The sequence below is a fragment of the Protopterus annectens genome, chromosome 10.part0 (assembly GCF_019279795.1).
Source record: "Protopterus annectens isolate FY-2018-M chromosome 10.part0, PAN1.0, whole genome shotgun sequence".
In the NCBI taxonomy this organism is placed as follows: Eukaryota; Metazoa; Chordata; order Ceratodontiformes; family Protopteridae; genus Protopterus; species Protopterus annectens.
In genome coordinates this window covers 985,456,470-985,469,454 of record NC_056744.1, presented here as the reverse complement: position 1 = coordinate 985,469,454, position 12,985 = coordinate 985,456,470, and the positions used below count along the sequence as shown (strand labels likewise).

Genomic DNA, 12,985 nt, shown 5'->3' with positions numbered 1-12,985 from the left:
TAGCAATTTGTAGTGCCAGTGCTATCAGATGGATAGGGAAAATGTCCAAATTTGTTAAAAAAAAAAAAAAAAGATTCAGCTATTTCCAGAAACCGTTGACTGTCTTGTGAAGTAAAGTTTATTTGATATGTGCTTGGCAGGGCCACTTATACATTTTCTGATATACGATAATGAATAATGTTAGTGCTATTGAATCTGACATAGTTTTCTTAAAAAAAATATTGTCTGAACTTTTCGTATCTACATGTTTTCATTGCAACATAATTGCATACACTTTGTGTTAGTGCCTTGATAATGAAAATCTGAAAATCCTTGGAAGGCTTACCTTCACATAATGAGAAAATGCAAGTAAGGAGATCTTTCCTTATTAGAGATGAAGTTAGAAATGAATCATGACATTTGCCACATTTTTCTGAACAGGCATTTATTTCTCTATCTGTATTAATTTTAATATATTCAGTGATTGTCACATACAAGAATAATCTCAGATAATATAGATTTAATATTTCAGATTGATAATTACACTGTGTTCAATACAGGCTGAACTAAACTTTAGAACTAATGTTATTGCTTATCTTTAAGAAAAGGGAACCTGCACCTAATTTTCCTCCTCCTGTCCCCTTCCAATTATTCCCTCTCCCCAGATTCTACCTACTCATTATCTACAACACAGTTTGAAAGGTGAGAAAATAAAAATAATAAAAAAAACTATGTTAGCATTCATCATGTCCCACTTTTGATTATTAACACATTCGAAATGTTTCCCCTTGATTAAACGTCCTTCTTGCTGTAAAGATTTTTTTCCTTTTGGTTATATGGTGAGTACATTCAGGTAAGTTCACTTCTCTAATAAACAAACTAATAAAAGTATATTAAATAAAGTAGGACAGGATTTTGGAAGAGTGTTTTAGTTCCTGTTTCAATGTGGTACTGCTTTAAAGCTCATACATCAGATAAAACTAAAGTTGTCTGAGGAGTTATCTTGTATTACTTAATGTGGTCAAATTCTGAGTTCCAGAAATTATTTTAAAGCTTTTTGGGTCCTTATTTAAATCATTATGTTTGCATTTTAACAGCCAAACTACAGGCACAAATGTCATTTGAGCATTTTGGATATTCACCAGAGTGGTACAAAATTAATTCTGCATAAGTAGCCAGTGATATGTGTCCTTGAACCCCCTCGCCCCCCCAAAAAAATATTGGTTTAATTTCATCCAAAATAATATTTTCTGTGTGACATAAACAAAACAATTTGTTAAATTTTTAAAATGCTGGAATGTATCTCCCAGGGACTCCACTGAAAATAGGCTCTGTCCTAGGCGGACTTTCCCTGTCAACAAATGTTAAATAAATAATTTCAAATAGTAGTCAATACTATATGTAAAGTACTTCCTCTTATAAATATTGATTATAGTTTTTGGCAAATTAAGTGTCTGGATGATTACATTTATGGCTGAAAGAATGAGGGATTTGTACCTGATGCAGTTAATGTTCTTGAAGAAACAGGAATTGAAATTTTTTAGTATAAGAAATAGGTCTGGACTGACAATGAGAGTTTCAGATGGATGGTGACGCGAGTGCTCCATTTACTTTTCTGATGGCACCTTAAATGCACTAACTTGGAGGCACAAGCTGGGATTTCTCATCTTATAAGGCACTTCATGTAGGACTATACCTTATATACGATGCATTATATGTAAGACTTCTCTCTGTTGCTGCCTCTTTCATGAAGGATGTGTTTTATCAAAGTGTATTTATACACATTATATTAAATCACAGCATGATGCAAATCCTGGACAGCTCTGGAAAAGAATGTTCAAACAATGATGAAGACAATTCTAAAGTATTTTGCCCTGCTTCTGCTGCAAAGTTGCTACTCTTATTTGCTTTAATTTCTTTGCAAGTAAATGTTAAGTGACCGTACCTTGTTTAGACTGTCCAACAAATGATCTTACAAAAATAGCATCAGCAATTTTGGTTTCCCAGGAGCAATCATGAGGCTTGAATGAATCATTTCCTTTCAGCAAGGTTGCTCATTTCCTGACCATAGTCTAATCAGTGAATATGAGTAAGCTTGAATATAGTTTTTCTTGTGTACTACAACGCAGGAAAATTATGTTTGTTTTTATTGAGATTGCAACTGTGTGAATGCTTAAAGATCATATACAGCATTCATATTGTTTATAATCTCTTAAAATAAGAATGAAAATTAATGTTTAAAGCTCTTACTTCTAGTAGAAACCTTTTAATTAGGTTTCATTTATAACCATCAATTAATTGAATGTGCTTCAATGTTTAAAGCCACACGTTATCTAACTTGATGTTTTTCTGTTACTGTATAACTGTGATTTCATTTGGTAGTAGTACTATTGAGACTTTCGGTTTTAAAATAAATAAAGCACACCTTAACATCAGAATTTCTTCACGTTTTATACAAAATTTTTCAGCATGCTATGACCACGCAGTTGCTCTTGTATATTTCGTTCAGCAATGTCATCACACAAATGGTTGCAAAATTGTTCTTAGACAAAATTATGCAATGACAGTCACATAGTTCATGAGGGTGGGAGTGATAAATGGTATGCCCTAAATCTGCTGTAAAACCGCGCTGCTTGTGAGACTGAGTATCCATTTGTGTAACCTGAAAATGGGCTGGTGTACCCCTACCTAGATAAATTGTCTACAGTGCTCCAGTTGAGGCCTGATATAATCTCTGGCAACCCTGTAACTGTGAATTGGATTAGACCATTCTTTGATTACCCACTGAACTGGATTGGTGTTAGTAATCTTAAGTTTCAGGATTGTCCCACTATTCAAAAAAAACTGTTTTATACATCAGCATAGTTTTCAGCATTACCACAGCTTCAACACTGTATTGATCATCCTAGTGGAAAATCTCAAAAAGAAAAAATAGATCAAGTTTGAAGCACATAAGATTAGATTTTAGCAAAGACTTTCGGCACATTGCATCCCCTGCTACTCTTATAAAGATTGGGCGCTTTTGGAGAATAGTAATTTTCTCTAGCTGCCTAACAAACAGCACCTGCCAAAGAAAAAGCTGCAAAACCTTCTTTGTACATTGTTTAGTTGTCCTAGTTGCTCCATGTGGATTAGTACTTGGGTCACTTCTCTTCCCATATTCATTAATGTTATGTGGACTGGAGCATAACAACTGCAGCATTCAGACAACTCCACTGCTTTGTGTTCTACTCCAGATATTCCATTAATCAAACACCTTTCACCCCGCAAAGGCTAAAATATAAATGACAACTGTCAACTAAGTATCGGTGCCTTTTATATATCTCCTGTCTAGCTCGTTGAATCATATGTGTATTTATTAGTCAGTACTGGCAGCAAACTAGCATTGTCGCCTCACAGTAAGACGTCCTGTTCGATTCTCAGCTAGAGCGTCTTCTGTGTGGAGACATGCGTGAATGGGCGTACCTTCGCTGAAGGTTGTGTGTCAGAGCTGGCAACTCGGCACGTAAAAATCTACTGCCAATCATTAGCGGACCGGAGTTCCGCTATAGCGACCCCTAACCGGGAAAAGCCGAAAGACACAAAAATAACTGGCAGCAAACGTAACTATATTCAAGAATTGTGCATTTGTATCATCCAAAGGCAACAAAATACTTAACCAGCTATACAAGATAACAATATTCTCACTCCACAAACTTGTATAGGACTATCACCAGCAATGCTAATCTACAGACAGTTATTCGGAACAATTATCATATGTATATCTTACCATTCTTAGTCAAAATGTTAGATTGCATATAATACTCTCTAGATTTGCTAATGTATAAAAAAGGGAGCACACTACAGCTTCTGGCATGCAAGATTATTTTCAGGAACAAATGCCTATAATGTTATGTTTATGCAAAAGGTGTACACCTGTTAGGGCCCTTAAGTCATTTACTAATTTCGAGTCACTGTACGTAAAAGCAAATTATAAGTACAGTAGTTTATAAGAAAGTCTTTAAAATGTCCAGCAATGTACAAAAGCGGAAAAACAGAATGAAAAACGTATTTATGTCATCAGTCATTGGACATGCAGCTGTGAAGTTACTTAACTGACCAAGATGAAAATGCAAGATAATAATTTGCCTCCTTCCATACTTAACCCTCATGAAGTTTTCCCATACTGCAGCAACACAGAGCATTTGATCCGCTGTGGCGACCACTAACCGGGAAAAGCCGAAAGAAGAAGAAGATTTTCAAGCACTTGTTTTGTGTACTGATCACTTCGATCTGCCATATTTTACTTTCCAGCTTTGTGCATTTTCTTCCTGTTCTTTTTATCACGTTACCAGTGAATTGTTTATTTTCGGATCTACTGAAGAGTATTGCAGTATATGCTTACAATCACTAAACATTGTGATAATTTCTATGATGCCTTACACTGTTGCCATTGTACTGATTTCTGAGCGGGGGGGGGGGGGGTTGTATGTAGCTTAATTAATATTAAAAAAACATTTTTTGGTTTCTTTTAATATATCTTTGTGTTGGAAATTTTCTCCCTGGGCTTTCCCTGTAAATGAGTTCTTAGTTGATAAAAATAAGTGAGTAATGAAAATGCAGACATTAGGAATTATTGTACCAATAATTTCATACTAAACAAAAACTGTGATCATTAATGGTATGTACAGCTAGTCTTGTGTCCTTACATTGGAGAGCCCATCATATTACCTGGAAATGTAAGCCATTAAACATCAGTGGAAAGTTCCCGCATGCATTTTTATTGCTCCTTGCTTAATTGTATTGTCTACTTCAGTCCACTAGGAGGTGATCTGTATTCCTCAAACATTTTATGTAATTAATTGCTGTAATTATTAGTAATGTTTCTTTTTCTTTTTGTTTCTTTGCTTTTAGATAAGTCACTATGTTAATACTGTACTGTGGGTAAGGTGACCAGGAATGTTTTTCTTTAATTTGTCTTGAGTGCAGTTTTTTGCTTAGCCTAATAGAAGCTCATTGTTTACATTTTTCTCATTAAAGTGTCTGTTTAAAAATTCACCTGCTTTAATATTACTTGTAACAGTAACATTGTAGGTGTGCTAAACTGTTTAGATATTAGATCTTAGTGAAACAAGTTACCAAAATATTTAGTTTTTAAATGATTTATTATCTGTTAAAAAGTGTCATTGATCATATTTCATTTTTGCCTTACAAATAAATCTGTTTGAAAGTAGGGACAAAAATTGCCTCAATGATCAGATATGTCTTTCTTACAAATTCAGTAACTTGTGCAAATTCTAAAATTCCAATGCTTTTCATTGCTGCTGTTAAAGTTGGTGAGGAATTCCTCATTGAAAAATTGTTCTCCTTTTCGTTTTCTGATAGAAGGTTCACCATTAGCGTCTTAAGATGAGAGTTAGAAGGTTCACCATTAGCCTCTTAAGATGAGAGCGGTCACAAATCATAGCTTCTTGCTGGTCCATTAATACTGTGATTGGAATTCTGTCTTTGGTACAGGAGCCTAGCTTCAGAACAAACTTGATTGTTTGAGTGGTGACAGGAAAGTAAAAGAGTGAAGATTTGAATAAATCCTTGATCATTGGGAAATATACAACTGGGTGTCTCTACAAAAAGCTTCACAGAAAATTAACAAGCATTGAGCTTTATGCCCTGATGATGTTTCACACGAGTCTGCTTTGTATAACAAGGAAAAGGGATGCTGTCTGCACTGAGTAGAATGACATCCTTTGACTCGCATACAATTACAGTCCTAGAACAAACTTAGATTCCTGCAAAGTTTGCCACCTTTATCAGTTAAGACATAGGCAAATATACATTAAAAGAAAAGAAAACATATTAACATTTTTTCCTTTTACATTAAAAGAAAACATATTAACATTTTTTTCTTTTACATACATTTATAGCACGTAACTTTTCTTTCTGTATAACTAACATTAGTCCAACATACTTGGAAAAGGAAAACAGTAGCCTAGAATGCAGCCTGTGAGGGTGTCAGAGGTACTATATTGTCTATTATACCATGACCCGATTATTCAAAACGCACGCTGATTGGCCAGCGTGCTTGTAAATCGAAGGTTATACTAAGGAAAAAGGTCCGACGCTTAAGTTTTTCCCTTAGTATAACTTCGTTTTAAAACACTGTCTGTCGCTATGTTACATGGGTTTTTTAAAAAGCAATGGAGAAAGCAAGATCTCCGTGAGTTGTTTTTGGCGAGAATAAGTTAAAAAATAAACAGCTAAGCTCTTTATTAAAAATAACCTCGCAACCATATGTTAAACTTTTTAACATAGCTGTAAAAAAAAATTTAACATAGCTCTTCGAAACGTTCTTTTTCTTTGCTGCTTTTGCCTTGGTGCGGTAGCGCATGCCACATCAGGCGCACGCAGTGCGGATGCCAGACGATGCCAGACATATATGCGGAAGGGCAGTAAACTATGCCATTATATTATGCCATTATTTAAAGTAATAGTTTCTTTCTTAATTAAAATATCTCAAATATATATAATAACACTTGGGTGGTGGTACGTTTGTTTTCGCCGGTTTGCTTTTGGTGTTTGGTCGCATTCAAAACCCAAACAACCGCAACCGCCAAGTTAGCATTTCCACACCAAGCGCGCAAAATTATTGCTATATTCCTAAATTTCGACATTAATCAAAAAGCGTGCATGCTGATTGGTCAGTAAGTTGTAAATCAGAGTTATAGTATTGGAAAAAGGTCCGGTTGCCCAGACTTTTTCCATTACTATAACTCTTACAGCAACACTGTCTCGCTATGTTAAATGAGTTTAACATAGCGAGACAGCTTTAAAAAAAGCAACAGAGATTCTCCGTTGCTTTTTTTAAAGCTGTCTCGCTATGTTAAACCCATTTAACATAGCGAAGCAGTTTGTAAAAAGCAGTGGAGATCTTGCTTTCTCCGTTGCTTTTTTAAAAACTGTCTCGCTATGTTAAATGGGTTTAACATAGCAAGACAGCTTTAAAATCAGCAACGGAGAATCTCTGTTGCTTTTTTTAAAGCTGTCTCACTATGTTAAACCCATTTAACATAGCAAAGCAGTTTGCTTTTGCCCACAGCTCTGATGTACTGCGTAGGCATACGCATGAGCAGTACATCAGAATGGCCGCAGAATACCAGACAGCTGCGGAGGCAGCAAGGAGGCATTATTACAATGCCATTATTTAAGAAAAGTAATTATTTTTTTTCTTAAATAATGTCATTGTATAATAGCAATTACCCACTTCTGGGTGTGGGTAATGCTGGATTTACCCATGGTTGGCTTTGTTTGGCCACTCGGGCTTTGCCCCCGTGACCAAACCACACCGACTGTGGGTAAATCCAGCATTACCCACACCCAGGCGTGGGTTATTGCTATAATAGATTATTTTGGCAACTGTAGATGACATTTTTTGAGGTGGAGAGATATTGTACACAAACCAGACTTGGGAGGCAGACAAAAAAGAATAGCATGTTCATTTAAAAATAAAAAAAAATATGTACACCTGTATAAAATAGATAAACATCTGAAAAAGAAGGAAAACTGGCAGCCTAAGAGGTATTAATAGAAGCAGTGCACCTAACAGATTGTTTTTAACAAGTTATTTTTAACTGATATAAATGTCTACAATGAACATTAAGAATGAGGGTGTGACTGACATTTCTTTCACAAAAGTTATTTGAGGAGAAAGGTTTTATTAGCATTTCATTTCTTTGTGCCATTTGAACTGGTAAACCTGATGTTATCAGAATGCAGAAGAATGCATTAGTTTAAGGGCAAGAATTGTTTAGCTTAAGAACTCGTTAACAATATATCTGTTTTAAACTCATAATAAACCTTTCTTTGATTTTATATATACTGGCCATTGCTTTGTCTCCTCTTATTTAAATTTAACTCTTTTCATTCAGTTAAGCATAGCATTTTATTGGTTAATGCCACAAATATTTTGCATTTGTACACTTTTGTGTGAGTTATGCAGCAAATATATCTTTGTCTACATTTGTGTTTCTCTTTTGCCTTTACAGATATCAAAGTCAAGGAGCAGTCCCTGGAAAATTTAATGAAGTAAGTCAGTCCCATAAAATATATAGAACAGACTGCATAATGTTTTAGTGCGTTCAAGTAACAGCAATATTTGCTAGTATTTCTGTAATGTTGAATTGTTCTACTAAACACTTTCTGTATGTCCAAAACTGCCATTGTCTGCTTCACTGCACAAAGCTGCTTTATTAAGAATAACACAATTGTGTTTCATTCTGAACATTCAGTTTTCTTATTTTTGCATATAGTAATACAAACCCAGTAGTGCAATGCCTGCATTGGTTAGCTTGTTGTATGTAGGGTGAGGGTGCATAAGAAGTTGTAAGTCCAATATGTACCATAAAACCCTACCTGCAGTTACATAGAGGCAGTCACTTCATTTATGACAAGTTTAAGAGTTTGCTTCAACATTGACATAGCACTACAATTTGCAGTGTAAATACAGTAATAGGTAATGCATAGATTGTGATAATATTGAAATATGAAGACCAAGAAAATCAAGCATGCCTTTGGCCACTTACTTCTTATGATGATAATCCTGAAATTTTAAGGTCAGTCAAACTGAGCATTCCATTGGATAGACATTCTCTTTCGGGTGACTGGGCCTTCTTGACAGTAGTGTCTGTCTCTAGTTAGTGACATAGGCAGCCTTATAGAAAGTTACAGATTTTTGCTGAGTGTCTTCCCATTTGTTTGTCCCCCTTTGCATCCTGAGTTGTTGGTTGAGATGTAGTAAGAAGAAAGAAATGCATATAATCTGACAAAATCAAAGCATTCTGTTCTGTCATACAATGTGGACCCTGGACTGTCAAGTCAGCAGTCTTTCTATTAAATAAATTGTAATTATTCATGGATTTGGGACACAGAATTATAAGAGATCATAACAGCAACATCATCTCCTGGCATAGCTAATGTCAAAGAGGCTGGAACATTATCTTGATGCTGACCATATTGTGACTTAGCTGTATAAACAGAAGTAGGAAAAAGTCATAAACAGTCGTACAGAAATCAGGACAAAGAAAGTTGTAAATACCTTGAAACAAAACCATGTATGTGTCTTTTTTCACTCCTGTGCCCATTGTCCTTCTTGCCCTGCAACTTTGACTGAGCCTGTTCATTTCCTCATCACTGAGGAAAAGGCAAGCTACAGTGCATCCCGTCATCCAGGCAGACATGAAGGATTTTCCCTATTTTCTGGCCTAACTCCACCAGTGCCAGCCAGTGTCCAAATTCATAGACAAAAGAGTCTGCTATGCCTTTTCCTGCTTACATATGCATTGGTGCACATGAGATGAAGTCTATTTTGTCACTGTGGCTTGGCAGAGAATATTGCACGTCTCCAGCCCATACACTGCATAATATACTTCTGTAGGTTCCAACATTGCAGTGGGCCAGAACACCTCCCTCCACATAGGATGGGTGCACCAACACCTGCTGGTCACTCCTACTCTTCTTTACTTGTTCCTCTGGCACTCTTGTTACTAGCCTATCCAAGATCATTAGGGTGACCTACAGGGCTTTACCCATGTGCATCATAGAGCCATCTCCCTCCCTCCAGTTCTTTTTTTACCATTCTCAGAGTCTTGCTCTCAGTCCATGCATTCATTGTAAAGTCCTGCATTTACATACCTAAATAACACAGTAAGAGTCCATGTTCATCGTGTTTCACTGTTGCAGTCCTAACCAATGGGTTATCCGGCTCCCGGTAGCCCTTGATCGGCCAGAATACCAAAGGTAAGTAAATATGACATCGGCTGTTGTCAGTTGTAAAGGACGTCAGGACGTCCAATACAAAAGGAGGCAGCTGACGTCACTTCCTCAGTCTTCCTTGCCACAGAGCCCGAAGCAGAAGCATTTTTTTGCACGAGTGCCAGTCGGCAGTTTACCTTTTTGGTTTCCGACTACAAAGTTGAAGTCAACTACAGTTAAGTACCCTGATGGGGATCCTCTTTTCTTGCCTTAACGAATGTCAGAAAAGGTTAATAATTGTCTTACCTGTGGAAAGCAGGTTCCCCATAGAGATTTTCATTCCTATTGTATTATTTGTTTAGGCCTTGACCACGATGTTCCTAATTGTGATCTCTCTGCTTCCTTTAATCCGCGTACTATTCGTCGTCGGGCTAAGCTTTTAGCTAAACATTTTGAAGTTTGGCCTAAATTTGTCTGTATGGCATCCACTGGTCTTCAGGCTTCGGGTATCCCTAAGAAGCTTAAGGATAAGGACCGCGACAGGCTTCTGAGGGCCAAGTCTTCAGATGATGATAAGTTGGTCATCAGTCCTGCTGTAGCCAGTGAGGCACCTTTGCAGCCCCTGCAGCCCATGGATATTCAGCCGCAAGCCTCGGTTAAGACCATTTCAGAGTCCCCCAGACCTCTGGCTTCCATTTTGTCTTCTGACCTTCTGCCTGTCACCTCTTTAGCTGGATCCGGAGCCACTAAGCTGACTCCGGTGTCTGAGGCCTCCGTTCATCATTCGGACAGCAAGCTCATACCGATAACCTCTGCTGCAACTTCAGCAGTTGCCAGGCCTCCCGAGTCCTTTAGACTTCCAGGTAAATCTTCCAGTCGTAAGCCTGTGAAAAAGCAGGCTCCAGTTTCCTCTCGTTCCCCTCAATCCCTAATGGTTAAAATGGCTAATGACCTATTGATTCTTATTAGGGGTTCACAGCCTCCTCCTTCTACAAGGGGTAGGGAAGACTCTCCTGACATTTTGTCTTATTCTGGATTTGGAGTTGGATGTTTCCTGATACTAGCAGACAGAACCGTTCTAGGACTAGGACTAGAGGTTACAAATCTTCTAGGGGGCAGGTGGCTACCCCTCAAAGGTCTAAGCGTTGGCATGCTTCCACTTTGAAGGCGGGAAGTTCTAATCCTGCATCTCAATCCAAGCATTCTCAGTGATGCTTTCCAACTTCTGCCTGTTCTTGCTTGCCCAGAGAGTCCTTTGGGAGAAGGTTGGCCTTTTTTGCAAATGTCTGAGCCACCATCATGGACGACTAATTGGTACTCAGTACTGTATCCCTAGGACACAGGTTTTCTTTCCACACCTTTCCAGTTCCCAAAGGATTCCCGGACACCCCTCCAAACCAAAGGGCAGAAGTAGAAAAGCAAATTTTGTCTGTTACATCTGGGAGCAATAGAATCAGTCCCTGCTCAGCAGGTAGGCCAGGGATGTTCTTCGTGTTCCACTGTTACAGTCATCACATTTGTGTTATCTGCGTGCAGTAGCCCTCAGTCGGCCTGATTATCAAAGTCTTGGGTCCTGCGTCGGATGCTGTCTCATCTTCCGTGACGTCAGGTAGTCAGGGGTTTAAAGCATGCAGCTGACGCCATTATATCAGTCTTTCTTGCGGTGCAGTGCCCGAAGCAGAAGCAGTTTGCAAGTGCCGGTCGGCCAACTACTGAAATTTTTGTTTTCGAATTTCAGAACCGAAGTCTTCAACTAAAGCGAAGTACCCCGTTGGGGAAACTTTTTCTTGCTCTAAACCGATGTCAGTAAAAGTCAATAATTGTATTTCTTTTGGAAAGCAAATACATCATAAAGATTTTCATTTGTACTGTATTCCTTGTCTAGGCCCTGACCACGACGTACCTCGCTGTCAGTTTTGTGCCTTATTTAAGCAACAAATTATTCGTCGTTGGTATATTTACACTTCTAAATATTTTGGTACTTGGTTCAATTATCCAGATATGTCTTCGGTAAGCCATCCAAGTACCGACATTCCGAAAAAATCCAAAGATAAAGACAGAGACAGGCCGCCTAGGTCCAAAGCTGCCGACGACACTTCTCCTAAGCCAATCGCCAGTTCGCCAGTTCACAGTGAGGTGCTTTCGCAGCCCCTGTTACCCGCTACTTCAGATTCGCAGGCCTCTACTGAGAGCCATTCAGAGTCCGGTATGCTGCGAGATGCTTCAACTGTGGGACTTGCAGATGTCTCTATCTTGGATGGGTCCAGAGCCGCTGTGCAAGCACCGGCTTCTAAAGGTGTATTCAGGCCTACTGACTTGCATATTAAACCAACGCCATCTTCTTCTTCAAGGCCTAAAACTCGAACCATGCCTAGAAAACCAATGCCCAGACTGCATGGTCAAGCCTCTATGCCTAAAAAACAAATGATAAGAATGGCTGAAGACCTTATTACTTTAATCAGGAGAAGCCAACCTTCCCCCTCTAAGAGACCTAGGACTGAATTTGCTTATGATACTCCTGACCTGGATTCTGAAATTTCTGTTTCCTTATGACCAAGATTTACCCTTATCTACCTATGAGGATTCTGATGCAAAGGGCTCTACTCCCTCTGCTTCCCCCCGAGAGGATTTCTCTTTTGGTGAAACCCTGCATACTCTTAGGGAGCACTTTCACTGGGAAAGACAGGATTACTCTGATTCTAAAAAGAGGCTTAGGGATTTCTTACTCCTGCCCCAACACAGGCCTTTAGCTATCCCTCCTGTACTAGACATTGTTGATGTTGCCTTTTGGGAATCTAGCTTGGCCCCTGACTCTTTACCTCCTGCTCCCAGAAAACCTGACAGATATTACAGGGTTCCTGACTCTCACAAGTTCCTTTTTAAAAATCCTACTGCGGATCTTGAGACCATTTCACAGGGACCCAAGGGCATTAAGGCTACTACTGACAAAAATCCTACCCCCTCTGATAGAGACTCCAGGGCGCTGGATAGATGGGGTAAGAAGGTATACACTTCTACAACTTTGGCTATTGGGGCCTTAAACTGCCAATTTCATATGTTACAGTATCAGCAGCATATTATTGGATTGCTTAAACAGAAAATGATGTTGATTCCTGACTGTGCTGAAAACAAGGATTTACAGGATTTAATGCATTCTGCTGAACAGGTTGGAAAGCATACTTTGCAATGTGGTTTTTCATTCACTAGAGGCGTCTCGCAGGGCTGCTGTCACTGGGTCTGTACTTAGAAGGCATGCTTGGTTTAAGGAGCAATCTTTGCC

At 38.5% G+C, this 12,985-nt stretch overlaps 1 protein-coding gene across 1 annotated transcript in view; it reads left to right on the top strand.

Moving 5' to 3' along the window:
- DPH5 (diphthamide biosynthesis 5) overlaps window positions 1-12,985 on the top strand; it is a 386,494-nt gene that overhangs the window by 312,153 nt on the left and 61,356 nt on the right. The window contains exon 5 of the mRNA XM_044085749.1: window positions 8,001-8,040. Within this exon, the coding sequence (XP_043941684.1) occupies window positions 8,001-8,040 (40 nt within the window). The remainder of the gene's footprint in view (window positions 1-8,000; window positions 8,041-12,985) is intronic.